The sequence below is a fragment of the Tachyglossus aculeatus genome, chromosome 23 (assembly GCF_015852505.1).
Source record: "Tachyglossus aculeatus isolate mTacAcu1 chromosome 23, mTacAcu1.pri, whole genome shotgun sequence".
NCBI lineage: Eukaryota > Metazoa > Chordata > Mammalia > Monotremata > Tachyglossidae > Tachyglossus > Tachyglossus aculeatus.
In genome coordinates this window covers 8052981-8070684 of record NC_052088.1, presented here as the reverse complement: position 1 = coordinate 8070684, position 17704 = coordinate 8052981, and the positions used below count along the sequence as shown (strand labels likewise).

The window sequence follows — 17704 nt, the reverse complement described above, 5'->3', positions numbered from 1 at the left end:
AGCGCTTAGTAAAGTACTCTGCATACAATAAGCGCTCAATAAATACAATTGAATGAGTGAATGAACTCTGCTGTAGTGTCCCAAACGCTTAGTGCAGTGCTCTGCATACAGTAAGCACCCAATAAAGACCACTAATTGACAGGTAGATGAATGAGTAAACATTCAAATAGTACGGTATGTAAGTCGTTATGAACCGAAGTGCTTTGGGTGCTTCTTGGGAATCCTGCCTAGATTCGTGTTCTGATACTGAGTCAATCTTTTTGTGTGTGTGTGTGTTTTTTTTATATAGTAAACGAAGCCTCTTCGTATCTGGGGGCAAATGCTTCCCATGCCACACCAAATACGTCCCTGGGAATGGTGCAGGCGACGCCATCAAAAGTGCAACCTTCACCCACAGTTCACACAAAAGAAGCACTGGGTAAGGAGAGGCTTGGTGTGAATGCTAAGCGAGACCTGGAAAAAACCTTACTCGGATGAGCAAATTCGAGGCCCGGGAGCGCGCGCACACACATACCCACAGAAATGATTGTGAATCGCTTTGCCGATTCAGTAAGGACATCCCAGCCCACACCCAGAGAAGCCAAGGGTTGTCATCGGCCACACAAACTCATGGCAAAACCGTCAGCAAACTCTGCTACCAAGGTGGTATGCCATCCAGTGAAGGGTGGAGAGATAGAGCCACGAAGGAGAATTTTAAAAGGCAGTTTTGGCACAGTCAGCTGCAAAAGTCAAGTGTGCTGGCAAAACGTATCATCATAATTGTGGTATTTAAGCGCTTTCTTGGTGACAAGCACCGTACCAAGCACTGGGGTAAGATATAATCAGGCTGGACGTGACTCCTGCCTCGCAGTCTAAGAAAGGGGGAGAATAGACAATGATTCTCCGTTTTATAGAAGAGGAAACTGAGGCACAGAGAAATTAAGTAACGTGCCCAGAGTCACCCAGCAGGCAAGTCAGTGAGCCAGGCCTGTGCTCCATCCACTAAGGGAGGCCACCCTTCATTTTCTAGACTTCTTCCATAATCAGACGTGTACTTGGTGACGTCTGCTTCTCCAGCCTAATTCTACCCAACCCCTTTTATTTTCCCAGGGAAACGTAGCTGGACCATAAATCTCCTGAACAGTTACGGTTACCGACTGACACCATTAGTTTAATTTAGTAATAGAGGCAGTGAGATGTGTGATTGTTGGGCAGAGGGGGGATTCCCAGTGGAAAGATAGGGTTTTTATGTACTTTATTATTAAAGGTACTATTGGTGATGTTTGAAAATTTCAGTGTTACATAATAGCCATTTTTCTACTCTTCCGAAGTGAATTCATGCAGAAAAGAAAGAAAGCTCATTTCATTTATTTTACTACCTGTGGTTTTCACCTTGGGAGGTTTTCAGAGGTGACACTAAACCTTTTTTTTTTTTGGTACTTATTTTACACAATTGTATTACTCTTTTTTTAAGTTAAAGAACGAGTATAATGAATTAAAGTTTCCCTTCCAAATGTAGAGCACCCTGAAGTGAAGCAGTGGAATTTAGATCTTGCAATTTCTTCTTTGAAGGTTTCATAATGAACATGTTTCAAATACCTACCCATCCAGAAGTGTCTGGTGAGGAAGACAACTTTCCCTGCCTGGATGAAAACGAGGAAGCATTTGAGGCCTGCTTTAAAAGTAATTCATTCATTCATTCAGTTGTATTTATTGAGCGCTTACTGTGTGCAGAGCACTGTCCTAAGCGCTTGGGAAGGACAAGTTTGCAACATATAGAGACGGTCCCTACCCAACAGCGGGCACACAGTCTAGAAGGGGGAGACAGACAAAAAAACAAGACATATAAACCTAATAAAATAAATAGAATAAATATGTACAAGTAAAATAAATAGAGTAATAAATATGTACAAACATATATACATATATACAGGTGCTGTGGGGAGGGGAAGGAGGTAAGGTGAGGGGGGGATGGGGAGGGGCAGTAGGGGGAGATGACATGCACATTCTCCTATAGACCTTGGTATCCATTGTATTTCCAATGGTGCTTTGAACGTTATTATTAGCCTGCATCTTCAAGACTAGAACAAATTTTCAGCTAGGTGGAACAAGTTGAAAACACTGATCATTCTATCAATCCATGGTATTTATTGAGCACTTACTATGTGCAGAGCACTGTATAGAGCGCTCGGGAAATACAGTACGACAGAGTAGACGTGTTCCCTGCCTTTAACAAGCTTACAGTCTAGAGAGGGTGACAGACATTGATGTAAATAAGGAATTTATTATATATAATTTAAACATGCATACATAAGTGCCCTGGGTTTGAGGGTGGGGCAAATGTTCAGATGCCCAAAGATCACAGGTTCAAGTGTCTAGGTGACACAAAAGGAAAAAGAGGGCTTAAGGAAGGCACTAGAGGGGCGAAATGAAGCAGATCAGTGAAGTGAGGCAGGAAGGGGCGAGCTGATTGAGTGCTTTAAAGCCGATGGTAAGGAGCTTCTGTGTGATGGACAGCAATTGGAGGTTCGAAGGGAGACACAGACCGAACATTTCTGTAGAAAAATGAGCCGGCCAGTGGAGTGAAGTATGGACTGGAGTGGGGAGAGGCAGGGAGGTCAGCGAGGAGGCTGAAACGGTAATGAAGGTGGGATAGGACGAAGTGCTTGTATCAGTGGGAGTCGTTTGGGTGGAGAGGAAAGGGCAGATTGAGCAATCATTTGATTTCCACGCTGCTTGATGGACATCTTGGGGGCCATAATCTATAGTCTCCAACCTTTCTCTACCCCCAAAAGGCAGGGATATAATAATAATAATAATAATGGCATTTATTAAGTGCTTACTATGTGCAAAGCACTATTCTAAGCGCTGGGGAGGTCACAAGGTTATCAGGTTGTCCCACGGGGGGCTCACAGTCTTCATCCCCATCTTACAGAGGCAGGTAACTGAGGCCCAGAGAAGTTAAGTGACTTGCCCAAAGTCACACAGCTGACAATTGGCAGAGCCGGGATTCGAACCCCTGACCTCTGACTCCAAAGCCCGGGCTCTTTCCACTGAGCCACGCAGCTTCTCTTGCGAAGGAAGAAAGAGGTGCTGGGGTCTGTCTTCACCATCTTTTTTTTTTTTTCTTTTCGGTCAAGACAGGAAAGGCCCTCAGGGGGCCAAAGCCATAGGGTGGGAGCCCTGAGGCATCCCCCAGTGAGAACAAGAGTTTGGGGAATTTCCTGCACCTTCAGGGTTCTGGGGTCTGCTCGTTATGGGCAGGGAATGTGTCGTTTATTGTTTTATTGGACTCTCCCAAGAGCTTAGTATAGTGCTCTGCCCATAGTAAGTGCTTAATAAATAAGATTCAACGAGTCTTGGGAATTGAAAGCATAAATAAGATCGAACGAGTGAGAAAGGTCATCAACTCCAGGAAAATTGGCTGTGACTCTTGGGGCCGTTCCTGTCTCCATTCATCCATTCAATCGTATTTATTGAGCGCTTACTGTGTGCAGAGCACTGTACTAAGCGCTTGGGAAGTACAAGTTGGCAACGTATAGAGACGGTCCCTACCCAACAGCGGGCTCACAGTCTCCACTGTGCTTCAACCAAAATGTCTCTTCGTATCCAGGGCAAGGGCTAGTGTTTCATCCCTGATAGATCTCCTCAAAGCACGTGGTAGTTTAAAGACATGGGAGTTCTCCCCGCTTCTTGACTGTAAGCCCACTGTGGGCAGGGATTGTCTCTATTGCTGTACTTTCCAAGCGCTTAGTACAGTGCTCTGAGCACAGTAAGTGCTCAATTAATACGATTGAATGAATGAATGATTCTCATTCCCAACTTGGAAGACCCTTTTTTTTTTTTAATAGCATTTGTTAGGCACTTACTATGTGCCAGGCACTGTACTAAGCACTGAAGTAGATACAAGCTAATCAGGATGGGCATAGTCCCAGTCCTACCTGGGGCTCACAGTCTTAATCCCCCTTTGATAGATGAGGTAACTGGGGCCCAGAGAAGTGAAGTGACTTGCCCGTAGCCGCACAGCAGACAAGTGGAGGATCCGGGATTAGAACCCAGGTCCTTCTGACTCCCAAACCTGTGCCGTATCCACTAGGCCACCTTGCTTTCCCTTTCTTTGCTTTTCCCTCAGTCACCTCAGCCTATATTCTGTAGCTAAACAAGCCCACACCTACGGCTCGATGACGATACTTCAGCATTCACCAACGCCCCAGTTTTAAGGAAGGCAGACGATTTGATTCCACTTTTGCTGATGGAATAGTAGCAACTGTTTGGATTGTTATCAGTAAATTATTCTGAATACGCCCGCTGTCGTTCTTATTTAAAAGAAAATGACTATCACAAACTCAATCCAGAGAATCTTGCCTAGAGAAAATTGTCTGCACTCAGCTCCTATTTGAGATGATGTCGCCACTCGCTTTTTGGTTAACTTTTCTGGAGTGCCGATCAAGGGCAGCATAGGCAATTTTGGTCTTGAATTAACGGTCTTGAATTAAGGTCTTGACTGCCTTGCAGAGAACACAGAGTCATCTGGAGTCTTGGGAATTAAAAGCATCAACCCTGCGATGGCACCTGCATTTTCCATCTTTGAGGACGGCAATAAAGAAAATAACGGGTAACGGGAAGATGTCTAGCGTGAATACTTCTCTAGGTCATGGACACCGAGGGGTCCTTCTCAAAGAAGGTCATCAAGAATCCCGTTTCATATTTGTGGAAGGAAGAGAAGCTAGGGGAGAAACTGCGATCATTCGGTCTTATTTATCGGCGTTTGCTGTGGGCAGAGCACCGAACTAAGCACTTGGAAAAATACACTATGACAGAGTTGGCAGACACAGTATCTTCCCACGATGAACTTACAGTCTAGAGGGGGAGATCTGTTTTGAACCCCGAAAAAATTGAAGATATTCATTTGATTAGCTCTGAAAATATATTGAATGTCAGTTGGTTCAGGAGACTGATTAAGGTCTGGTTTAACTGACATGGGGCGTAGTTTATCCTGTCACCTTTTTGGGTGCACTGACTTCTCAAGCAGGTTCAGTCAGCCCTCTACCCTTTCACCTTCTTTGGAATTGCTTTCATCATCAATCGTATTTATTGAGCGCTTACTGTGTGCAGAGCACTGTACTAAGCGCTTGGGAAGTACAAGTTGGCAACACATAGGCAAAGATAGGAGTCTTTCCTATGCAACACATAGGCAAAGATAGGAGTCTTTCCTACGCAAGACTGCTTCTAATGATGATGAATTTTTCTCCTAGGCCCCTGGAGAGCAAAAATAAGCCCAGTGGGACCAGATCCTTTGGGGAAAGGCCTGCAAGCAGACCTGCTTTAAAACCAAACGTAAGTGACTTCATATTTTTAGGAGAGATTGTCGTAAGGATCCAACCTTGCGACTCTTGGGCTGTCGAAGGTGGAGGCGATTTGCAGCAGAGCGGTATGCTGGACTGGGAAAAGAAAGGAGACGGGGACCCGGGGGGCGAAGACCAGCCGGGTGAGGAGGACCAGAAGTTGAGCCACATAATTTGGACTTCATTAAGCGCTTCCTATGTGCCAAGCACTGGGTAGATGCAAGGTAATCGGTTGGACACAGTTCCCGTCCCACCTGGGCTCACAGTCTTAATCCCCATTTTACAGATGGGGTCACTGAGGCCCAGAGAAGTGAAGTGACTTGCCCAAGTTCACACAGCAGACAGGTGGCAGAGCTTAGAACCCCACATGTGGGTCCCAGCCCTTTTTCAGCTCGCTCTGCTGCTCTGCTGCGCCCCAAGTATCTGTGGGTGCCCAGCACAGGGGGCCAGTGGCAACAACCCCTCGCTCACGGGCCAGGGTGTGAGGAAGCAGTGTGGCCCAACAGAAAGTCCCTGGGTCTCGGAGTCAGAGGACCTGACTTCTAGTCTTGACTCCGCAACCTTCTTTTTGTGTGTGTGGTATTTGTTAAGCACTTTTTATGTGTCAAGCTCTGCTCTAAATGTTGGCGTAATAATAATAATAATAATAATAATAATAATAATAATAATGGCATTTATTAAGCACCTACTATGTGCAAAGCACTGTTCTAAGCGCTGGGCACTGTTCTAAGCTCTGGATACCAGGCGTAGATACAAGGCGTAGATACCAGGTAATCAGGTCAGATACAGTTCTTGTAATGATGCCTGTTGACTTGTTTTTATGTATATATGTATATGTGTTTGTATGTATTTACTACTCTATTTTATTTGTACATATTTATTCTATTTATTTTATTTTGTTAATATGTTTTGTTCTCTGTCTCCCCCTTCTAGACTGTGAGCCCACTGTTGGGTAGGGTCTGTCTCTATATGTTGCCAACTTGGACTTCCCAAGCGCTTAGTACGGTGCTCTGCACACAGTAAGCGCTCAATAAATACGATTGATTGATAACAATAATAATGATGGCATTTGTTAAGCACTTACTATGTGCTAAGCACTGGGGAGGATACAGGGTGATCAGATTGTCCCACGGGGGGCTCACAGTCTTCAACCCCATTTTACAGGTGAGGTAACTGAGGCACAGAGAAGTTATGTGACTTGCCCGAAGTCACACAGCTGACAATTGGCGGAGCAGGGATTTGAACCCACGACCTCTGACTCCCAAGCCCGGGCTCTTTCCATGGAGCCACGCTGTACCACATAGGGCTCACCATCTAAGTCAGAGGGAGGTGGATTTAGTCCTCATTGTACAGGTGAGGTAACCAAGGTACAGAAATGTCAAGGGACTTGTCCAAGGTCACACAGCAGACAAGCGGCAGAGCCGGGATTAGGAACCCAAGTCCTCTGACACCCAGGCCCGTGGTCTTTCCATTAGGCCATGCTGCTTCTCGTTTGTCTGCTGGGTGCCCTTGGGTAAGTTACTTCACTTCTCCGGGCCTTAGTTTTCTCATCTGTAAAATTGGGGGTCAATATCTGTTCTCCTACTTGGACCGAGAGGGATAGGGACTGCATCCAACGATTAACTTGTATCTGCCTCAAGGCGTGAGACATAGTAAGCACTTAGCAAAATTATTGCCATTGTAACAGTTAAAGCTAAGTCACCACTGGACCGCCTGGAATCCCCCCCTGCTTGGATTTGGGCCTATTAGCATTATAACACTTGCCCAAAGAAACCGACACTAAGCCCTGAGCTAGTGGTAATGGGAAAGCACCCAAATATATCATGGTTTTTGTTTGGTTTTTTTTTTGGCCAACCGAAACAATCACCCTGGGAAATGTTTTTAGTCCTCTGGCTGTTGTCTTTCTGATCAAATCAAAATCTTTTAAACTTCTGGCTAGTGTGAGCTTTAAGTCTTTCCATTCCTGGAGATTTGTGACTTGTAAAATGTAATGAAAACTATGTTTCTTTTAGACTGCGAGCCCACTGTTGGGTAGGGACTGTCTCTATATGTTGCCAATTTGTACTTCCCAAGCGCTTAGTACAGTGCTCTGCACATAGTAAGCGCTCAATAAATACGATTGATGATGATGTTTCCGTCCCCACCCCCCAACCCGGTGATGTAATTTTTGCCATTCTGTTTCATTTTAGGAAGAAGCCCAGGGAGCAGAGTCTTTGGATGATTGTACCGTGTGGGGCGTACGCTGCAATAAAACCCTGGCCCCCAGTCCCAACAGCACAAGAGATTTCGCTCGAGCAGCACAACTTGCATCTACACCCTTTAACGGCATTCCAGTGTACCCAAGACCGGCTCTGGAAAATAAAGGTAGATGTCCAGTGATGTCAATCAATCGGTGGCATTTATTGAGCTCTGACCGTGGGCGGAGCACTGTACTAAGTGCTTGGGAGAGTACATTACACGAAAGTTGAGAGACACGTTCCCTGCCCCAAGGACCTTACAGCCTCGAGGGGAATAATAATAATAATGATGATAGTATTTGTTAAGCACTTACTATGTGCCAAGCACTTTTCTAAGCACTGGGGTAATAATAATAATGTCATCTATTTATTTATTTTGCTTGTACATATCTATTCTATTTATTTTATTTTGTTAGTATGTTTGGTTTTGTTCTCTGTCTCCCCCTTTTAGACTGTGAGCCCACTGTTGGGTAGGGACTGTCTCTATATGTTCCCAACTTGGACTTCCCAAGCGCTTAGTACAGTGCTCTGCACAGAGTAAGCGCTCAATAAATACGATTGATTGATTGATTGATTAAGTGCTTACTATGTGCAAAGCACTGGGGAGGTTACAAGGTGCTCAGGTTGTCCCACAGGGGGCTCACAGTCTTAATCCCTGTTGTACAGTTGGGGTAACTGAGGCACAGGGAAGTTAAGTGACTTGCCCAAAGTCACACAGCTGACAAACGGCAGTTACAAGGTAATCAGGTTGTCCCACCTGGGGCTCACAGTCCTAATCCCCGTTTTAGAGATGAGGTAACTGAGGCACAGAGAAGTGGCTTGCCCAAGGTCACACAGCAGACAAGTGGCGGAGCAGGATTAGAACCCACGTCCTCTGACTCCCAAGCCCGGGCTTTTCCCACTAAGCCACGCTGCAAACGGTTGCAGTTGGAGTGGAAGTCCAGATTAAAATTGATTAAATTCCCCGCAAGAAACTCAGTACAGTTGCAATTCTACATCTTTGTGCCGCTTCTAAGAACTTCCCATCTGGTGTTTGCCATCCCATTAAGATGAGTAAATGGTAGAGAAGCAGTGTGGCCTGATGGATAGAGCACGGTCCTGAGAGTCGGAAGGACCTGAGTTCTAATCCCAGCGCTGCCTCTTGTCTGCTGGGTGACCTTGGGCAAGTTACTTCACTTTTCCGTACTTCAATTCCCTCATCTGTAAAATGGGGATTAAGACTGTGAGCCTCATGAGGGACAGGGACTGTGTCCAGGCCGATTTGCTTGTATCCACCCCAGCTAGTAAGTGCTCAACAAATTCTACAGTTGTTATCGTTATTATCATTTAAGCTTACTGTCGAAACTAAGCAGTCGCAGAAGCTGATGTGCCATGAAAGTCCAAGAAGTAACTGTAGTTTGAGTTCTTGTCCAAGTGCGGTCACAATCAGGCTCTTTTTGTTTGTTTTATGGTATTTGTTAAGCGCTTACTATGTGTCAAGCCCTGTTCCAAGCCCTCGGGCAGATACAAGATAATCAGGTTGTACACCGTCCCTGTCCCACCTAGGGCTCACAGTCTATGTTGGAGGGAACAGGATTTAATCCCCTTTTTACAGATGAGGTAACTGAGGCCCAGAGAATAATAATAATAATAATGGCATTTGTTAAGCGCTTACTATGTGCAAAGCTCTGTTCTAAGCGCTGGGAGGGTACAAAGTGATCAGGTTGTCCCACGTGGGGCTCACAGTCTTCATCCCCATTTTACAGATGAGCTAACTGAGGCTCAGAGAAGTTAAGTGACTTACCCAAGGTCACACAGCAGACATGGGGCAGAGCCGGGATTCGAACCCATGACCTCTGACTCCAAAGCCCGGGCTCTTTCCCACTGAGCCACGCTGCTTCTCTTATTTTCAGGGAAGAAATGTGACTTGCCCAAGGTCACCCAGCAGACTAGTGACTGATCTGGAATTCGAACCCAGGTCCTCTGACCACATCCCCCCCACCCTCCATGCACTGTCCACTGGGCCGTACTGCTTTTCAGCTACTTGGAATAAAGAAAGGACTGAGGAACTGGAAATGAAACTGCTTCCTCCTTTTCTTCCTCCTGTTGCTTCCTTTGAAGAATGCTTATGGAAGCGCCCGCCTTAAGAGATCAGTGATGACTCCGAAGAGAAGTAGGGGGGAGAGGAGCCCGCGTGCTCCTAGTGATTAACCTCTTTCCTTCCATGTCTTCACTTTAGCAGCAATAGTTTGTGAAAAGGAGAGAATTTTGAAGCCCCAAGTCATTCCCGAAATTCAGAATCTCCGGGCCCATGTTATTTCAATTCAGGATTCGTAACCAGGAAATAAAAGAACCTATTCTTGGACTTAAAGTATTCTGGAATTCTCGTCACCCTTTACAAGAAAACAAAGGCAATCGCAATATTAAATATGGGGTAGGAACTGAAAGAAAGCAGATGTTTGCAGATCACTCTTTAAATCTTAATCTTGGATGGAGGAGACCTCAAGATGTTTGTCAATATTTGCCGTTCCCAGTAGCTTAATATTTGACTAGTCTTCTCAGAAAATAAATCCTTTGTATAACCAACTGAAGCCAAATCCTTGGTACTTGGAGAAAACCGGACGTGAGAAATGGTCTGTGTCCAGTAAAGAACCTGAGGTTGGCAACCCCACTGTTGGGTAGGGACCGTCTCTATATGTTGCCAACTTGTACTTCCCAAGCACTTAGTACAGTGCTCTGCACACAGTAAGCGCCCAATGTTGGGTAGGGACCGTCTCTATATGTTGCCAACTTGTACTTCCCAAGCGCTTAGTACAGTGCTCTGCACACAGTAAGCGCTCAATAAATACGAATGAATGAATGAACCTGGGGCCCATGAGCCATATCTGATGGGCCTGGGAGTCGGAGGACCTGGGTTCTAATCCTGGCTCTGCCATTAGGGAAGCAGCGTGGCTCAGTGGAAAGAGCCTGGGCTTTGGAGTCAGAGGTCATGGGTCCAAATCCCGGCTCCGCCACTTAGCTGTGTGACTTTGGGCAAGTCACTTCACTTCTCTGTGCCTCAGCTCCCTCATCTGTAAAATGGGGATTAAGACTGTGAGCCCCCCCCATGGGACAACCTGATCACCTTGTTACCTCCCCAGCGCTTAGAACGGTGCTTTGCACATAGTAAGCGCTTAATAAATACCACCATTATTATTATTATTATTATTATTAATTGCCTGCTGGGTGACCTTGGGCAATCAGTCAATCAATCAATCGTATTTATTGAGCGCTTACTATGTGCAGAGCACTGTACTAAGCGCTTGGGAAGTGCAAATTGGCAACATATAGAGACAGTCCCTACCCAACAGTGGGCTCACAGTCTAAAAGGGGGAGACAGAGAATAAAACCAAACATACTAACAAAATAAAATAAATAGGATAGATATGTACAAGTAAAATAAATAGAGTAGTAAATATGTACAAACATATATACATATATACAGGTGCTGTGGGGAAGGGAAGGAGGTAAGATGGGGGGAAGTCACTTCTCTGTGCCTTAATTCTCTCATCGGCAGAATGGAGATTCAATCCCTGTTCTCCTTCTTCCTTTAGACTGTGAGCCCCAGATGAGACCTGATTAGCTTTCATCTTCCCCAGCACTTAGGAGCCAGTGCTTGGCACGTAATAAGCGCTGAGCGAAGACCCCAGTTGTTATCACCATCTGACTTGTCTTGGGACCAAATGGGGCTCGAGGGCCTCCGGCCCAAGGATGAGCCGCCCGCCGAGGCCACGGAGCCCCTCGGCAGGCGAGCAGGCAGGGAGGCCAGCGGACCCCCGGGCCAGCAGCTCGGAAGGCAAAGTCGGCGACCGTGGGCTAGCCAGACGGCCGCATCCCTGGATCCCCTATCTCCTTGGCCCGTGCCTACGAAGGACCCCTAGGACACCCTATTCCCAGGAAATCCATAATCACCACCAATTTGTGCAGGGGAGCCAGGGAGCAAAGTAATAATGATGGCATTTATTAAGCGCTGGGGAAGTTACAAGGTGATCAGGTTGTCCCACTGGGGGCTCACAGTCTTAATCCCCATTTTCCAGATGAGGTAACTGAGGCACAGAGAAGTAAAGTGACTTTTAGACTGTGAGCCCACTGTTGGGTAGGGACTGTCTCTATATGTTGCCAGCTTGTACTTCCCAAGCGCTTAGCACAGTGCTCTGCACACAGTAAGCGCTCAATAAATACGATTGATTGATTGATTGCCCAAAGTCGCACAGCTGACAATTGGCAGCGCGGGGATTTGAACCCATGGCCTGTGACTCCAAAGCCCAGACTCTTTCCACTGAGCCACGCTGCTTCCCCTTCTCTTCCTGCTCCTCCTTAGAGAAGCGGGGTGGCCGAATGGGTAGAGCCCGGGCCTGGGAGACAGAAGGACCTGGGTTCTGACCCCGGCTCCGCCACTTGCCTCCTGCCGGGTGACCTTGGGCAAGTCACTTCACTTCTCTGGGCCTCAGTTACCTCATCTGTAAAATGGGATGAAGACTCTGAGCCCCAGGTGGGACAGGGACTGTGCCCACCTGATTATCTGGTATCTACCCCAGCATTTAGAACAGTGCCCAGCACATAGTCTAAGCGCTTAACGGAAACCATAATTTTTTTTCCCCCGAGTGCGGCGGTTCTCTCCAGGAGCAGCTACGGGGGGTTGAAGGGATCGCCGTACCCGCCTCCGACGTTCCTGCAGGCCGGAGCAGGGGGACATGGTGTCTTAAGATGCTTCCCGGGGTATCAAAAACCTTTTGTAATCACCTCCGATGTGCCGCCCCCCAATTGTCAGCCCCTTCCCTCAAACAGGGAGCTGGGGAGGAGCAGGACAACAGGACAGAGCCAAGTAACAGCGTTTGCTGTGACGCAGCTGCGGCTCCTGGGCACAATGGGGCACGATGATGGCATAATTCTGTCGGGCCCTTGCGCGCAAAAAGGTGGACAATCCCTGTGCTAAACGTGAAGCACGAAACTCCATCGCCAGCGTCTCTGTCCACTCGTTCTCTACGAAGGCCTCTCCTTGTGGGGCTCCCAACTATCCCCCTGTAGGTAGTGGGCCCCCAAATCGATCTCTCAGACGTCACGGTCTTGAATCCCCTCCTGCCTCTAGGTACCCCCTTAAATTCCTTAAAGCTGGGACTGTTCTTAAGTATGGAATTAAGAGCACGGGCCCGGGAGTCGGAGGGTCTAGGTTCTCACCCCTGCGGGGCCCGAGTTTCCTCAGCTGTAAAATGGGGATTCAATACCGATTCTCCCTCCTACTTAAACTGGGAGGCCCACGTGGGACAGGGACTGTGTCTGATTTGAAAAACTTGTATCTACCCCAGCCCTTAGAACAGGCCTTATGATGTACATCGTAAGCACTTAACAAATACCATTAAAAAAGAAATCTTTATGTACCGATCAGACCCTCCTCCTCCTTGTCCTGCCTCTCCTCCCGGGATTGGTCCTGTCATCCTGCCCTGGCCCTTCTCCTCTGCTGGGTCCTGGCCCTGCCCTCCTGCCTGATCATGGCCCTACTCCTCCACCTAGTCTTGGCCCCCCTTAACACTTCTCTAAGTGTTGAGGAAGATACAGAATAATCAGCAGATCCCACATGGTCCTTTTCACTCAGGAGAAACGATCAACCTCACCAATAATCTGTCCTGAACTTGGCTAATTTCCTAAAATGCTGCCCAGAACTCATTCATCTCCCCAGAAATCCCATTTCCCTAACCATTAGATTCCAGCACCTTTCCCATCTCTCTCCTTACTGCTTGCTCTCTTTTCAGCTCTCACTAAATACCATTACATTTATCCAAGTCCCTAAAGTGAGTAATTTTTTTTTTTTACAGGAGTTGTTTACCCTCTAAATACGTATGTTCACATTTCAGAAAATATGATCACAAACCTCGCTGCCGACACGCATCTGAACTGTAGTGAAGAAAAGCCATTGTTGAGCTTGGAAAATAAAAAACTAAGGTATCGGTATGGTGAAATCTTTGCCTCCTGCCATTCCCTGTGCTGTCTTAAGATCTAAACGAACTCTAAACCCTCCAAAGATAAGTATTTCTCCATTTTGGCTCTGGGTGACGATTTGGCTTTTCTAACCGACACTCTTGAAATGTTCTCCCAGAGATGAGCCAAGGCTTGGATTGGTACAGGCCGATTTGCTGTCGAATTCCCAGGGTCTGATATTGAGTGTTGACTGGTTTCTGCTTGCCTCTTCCTTCATCCCGTTTGCCTCCAGCCCAATTCAAGAACACAGCCCGGACCTACAGGATTTGCCGGAAGAGATGTTGTCGAGCACCTCGCTCATCTTAAAACCCCGGGGTCTGTGTGGTGGCCTACTGACTGAGGAAGTGGAACAGGGCTTGGCTGCTTGTAAAGTGACTGAAATCACCCACGCCAAGGAAGCCAGTACTGAGCAAATGAGACCGCATGAGCCGAGTCCGCCGGCCAAAAGTGTGGAATCACCAGGTATAAACTATTGGTAATCATTCCCATCGGCGGCTCTTAAAGACCCAGGGGTTCGGACCCAGCTTGAGACAGATGGGATGGGTCAGGAGAGGAGGCTGGCCTGCAGAAACATTCCTCCTTCCTCCATCTATTTAAATCGGGGGGGAAAAAAAACCAATAAAATCTTCCCCACTCTGCCTTTATTTCACCACTGCCTTGAATAATAATAATAAATAAAATAATTGTGGTATTCGTTAAGTGCTTACTATGTGCCAGGCACTGTACTAAGCACTGGGGTGGCTACAACCAAGTCGGGTTGGACGTCGTCCCTGAACCAAAAGAGTCTTTGGATCCTAGGCAGGAGAGTCTCCGAGCCATCGGTTGTCATTTTTTTCCTAGTCTTTCATGATGCCTAGTTACTAGTATTTATTAAGCACTTAGTTTGGGCAGAGCACTGTATTAAGCGCTGGGAGAGAATACACAGTTGGGTATTAGACCTCCCTAGCTCGTGTAAAGTTTCCCAAATAGTCACAGTTTTCTGTGAAGGCGAAAGGCTTCCAATGGCTACGTTGCTCTTTCTCATTTCCAAATATTATTCCAACTTTTCTGTAGTTGTTTTAAGGCTAATTGATTATGAGTCATAAATTATTCCCTGCTTGCTAAACGAATTTCATATTCTTCAGTCCGGCTCCTGTAATTTGGTAACTGGCCTTCCGACTGAACTCACTTTCATCTCCGAATTCAGGCTAGCATTGTTCAGATTGGTCTCAGGAAGTCATGGTGAGTGATAACCGAGGTCACCGACAGCATCTCTTTCACAGGATGAAAAATGTTTGTCTTCCTCCGTTTTAGCCTTCATCATTGAGAATCCGTGGGACGATCAGTTAATTCACAGATTTTTATCAAACTTATCTAAGCCCGTAAATTCCTATCCCAATACTTTCGAGTGGGCATCCAGTATTCCAGCAATCAAGTTGAAGACTCAAGTTCATGTGGGTGAGAATCTCTTTTGGCAGTTAAGAAAAATCGGTGGCAAGGAATGATCACAATCAAGGATTGGTAATCCAAAGTGGCAGCCATGCCTATCGGCTTGGCCCCGGGAGAAAGTTGGCGTAGCGTATGTCGGTCTACTATAGGAGAGGAGGATGCCCAGGCATCATCCATTGTGGGTGACCAAGTATGTGCAGAGTTGGTTTGAGGGTCTTTGTACCCGATCCAGTAGGGTAGTTAAGTGGGTAGAACGGGAAATGAAGGAGAAGGACTAATCCACGAATTTCAATCCCTCCTTTCCCGGTCTATTTCTAACTTTATTTGGTAGGCACGCTAATCATTACCCTCTCTGGAGGGTAAATAAAAGACACCGGCCCCACTCTGAAATTACCAGCTTGAAAAAATTGAGCAGACTCACAGAGACACCCTGTTGAAGGTGGAACTCTCTTTCCACCTTTTGGGTTGTTTCCCCAATTAGTCAAACCCTTGCTCCTCTCCAAGGAGGGCTTTCAAGACCAATGCTCCGTCCACTTGTGAGATAAGCTGATGAGAGGTACTTTTGCCGTTGGTTGACGTGCTCTACCTCCTCAGTGGCGCCTTGATCTAAGCCAGAAAGGCTACACATTTCCATACGTAGCCATGCCTCTATTTTACCAGTAGAGAGAACCGAGACTCGGAGAAATCCAGAAAAAATACCTAATTTGGGGCGGGGAAGGAAAGCAGCTACTGGTTTAGAAAGCGAACCTCAACTGGACCGTGATTCTCTGAGGTCAATTACAACTCCTTACTGTTGGAGGAAAGTATGCCAGTGTAATTTCTGTGGCTGTTTACGTTGATTTAATTTGGTGTTTCTTTTTTCCTTCTACCCCATGGAACTCCTCTTCTAAAGGTACTGCGCCGTTCTATATCGACTGCCTTCTTGGAGAAGGGGCCTTTGCTCATGTTTATCAAGCAACGGTATTGAATATGGATGACCCGAAAAATAATCAGAAAGTAATATTAAAGGTAAGTTTTAGTGAGTTTATATAGCGGGGAGGGTGGGGATTTGACTGGCCAGACGTTCAGGGCTGACCTTGGCATTTGGGTGATTATTCGGCTGGCGAATTCTTCATCGAACAAATACCACATTTCAGAGATGGCGTGCTGGCGCACTTACTGTGGCTGCAAGCAGCGAGTCAGACACTGCTGTTTGACTTTGGAAACCTTTGTTTTCGACTGTTCTTCCTGAAAGTGCGAATTTGCGGCATATTAAAAGCCACAAGCCTTTTTGATAATAATAATAATAATAGCATTTATTAAGCGCTTACTATGTGCAGAGCACTGTTCTAAGCGCTGGGGAGTTTACAAGGTGATCAGGTTGTCCCACGTGGGGCTCACAGTCTTCATCCCCATTTTACAGATGAGGGAACTGAGGCCCAGAGAAGTTAAGTGACTTGCCCAAAATCACACAGCTGACAAGTGGTGGCGCCGGGATTTGAACCCATGACCTCTGACTCCAAAGCCCGTGCTTTTTCCACTGAGCCACGCTGCTTCCCTGACACTTTTGATGACTTCTTTTGATGACACTCCCTGGCCTTCCATCTGTGATGTTCTTACAGAACAGGAAGCAACCCTTGGTTTCAGAAATCATTTGAAGAAACCCATTACTTTTCTTTGAAAAGATCATTTAGGGATTGGTTTTGATGTCCCTGAAGTTTCTGTTTTATTTCCTTGTCACACAAATGTGGCGCAAATATGATGAATTAAATCCTTGGGTTGGATGGGACCCCAGGGTGCTTCTGCCTTCAGTCAGAACCACTTTTAAGCCATCCAAGACTGGTAGTTCCCAATTCTTAAATAATAAGAATGTTTGTTAAGTGCTTACTATTTCTTCAGCGCTTATTTTGTGCCAGACATTCTACTAAACACAGGTGGATACGAGCAAATCAGGTTGGACACAGTCCCTGTCCCATGGGGGGCTTACAGTCTCAATCCCCATTTTACAGATGAGGTAACTGAGGCACAGAGAAGTAAAGTGAATTGCCCAAGGTCACAAAGCAGACAAGTGGCAGTGCCGGAATTAGAACCCACGACCTTCTGATTCCCAGGCACTTGCGTTATCCAATGATTAATCAATACCATTTTGTGAGCATCTACTGTTCGCAGACCCCTGTATTAAGTGTTTGGGAGAGTACCAAAGAGTTAGAAGACAGAGTCCCTGCCTTCAAGGAGCTTATAGCTTGGTAGAAGAGAGAGGTACTTAAGTAATTGAGTGAATAATACTAATAATAAGTGGCATTCACTACGTGTCATGCACTGTACTAAGTGTTGGAGTAGATACAGAATAATCAGGCTGGGCAGTCTCTGTCCCAACAGGGTTCACAGTCCAAGTGGGAAGGACAGGGATTTAATCCCCATTTTACAGATGAGGAAACTGAGGCACAGAGAAGTAAAGTGACTTGTCCAAGGTCATACAGCAAACAAGTGGCAGAGCAGGGATGAGGGCCGTGTCCTCCTTCCACTGAGCCACACTGCTTCCCTAAGTGCAGAAGGGCCCAAGGTCTTTACAGCGTGACTCAGTGGAAAGAGCACGGGCTTCGGAGTCAGAGGTCATGGGTTCAAATCCCGGCTCTGCCAACTGTCAGCTGTATGAGTTTGGGCAAGTCACTTCACTTCTCTGGGCCTCAGTTACCTCATCTGTAAAATGGGGATTAAAACTGTGAGCCCCCACCCCCACCC

At 46.5% G+C, this 17704-nt stretch overlaps 1 protein-coding gene across 2 annotated transcripts in view; it reads left to right on the top strand.

The window, feature by feature from the left end:
- Window positions 1-17704, top strand: part of BUB1 (BUB1 mitotic checkpoint serine/threonine kinase) — a 59978-nt gene that overhangs the window by 27917 nt on the left and 14357 nt on the right. Inside the window, exons 12-20 of one of the 2 annotated variants that reach the window (XM_038765719.1) lie at window positions 290-418; window positions 1552-1662; window positions 4495-4594; window positions 5235-5316; window positions 7514-7688; window positions 13432-13519; window positions 13788-14017; window positions 14849-14992; window positions 15876-15991. In XM_038765719.1, coding sequence (XP_038621647.1) covers window positions 290-418; window positions 1552-1662; window positions 4495-4594; window positions 5235-5316; window positions 7514-7688; window positions 13432-13519; window positions 13788-14017; window positions 14849-14992; window positions 15876-15991 — 1175 coding nt within the window. The remainder of the gene's footprint in view (window positions 1-289; window positions 419-1551; window positions 1663-4494; window positions 4595-5234; window positions 5317-7513; window positions 7689-13431; window positions 13520-13787; window positions 14018-14848; window positions 14993-15875; window positions 15992-17704) is intronic. The other variant, XM_038765720.1, reaches the window with a different exon arrangement.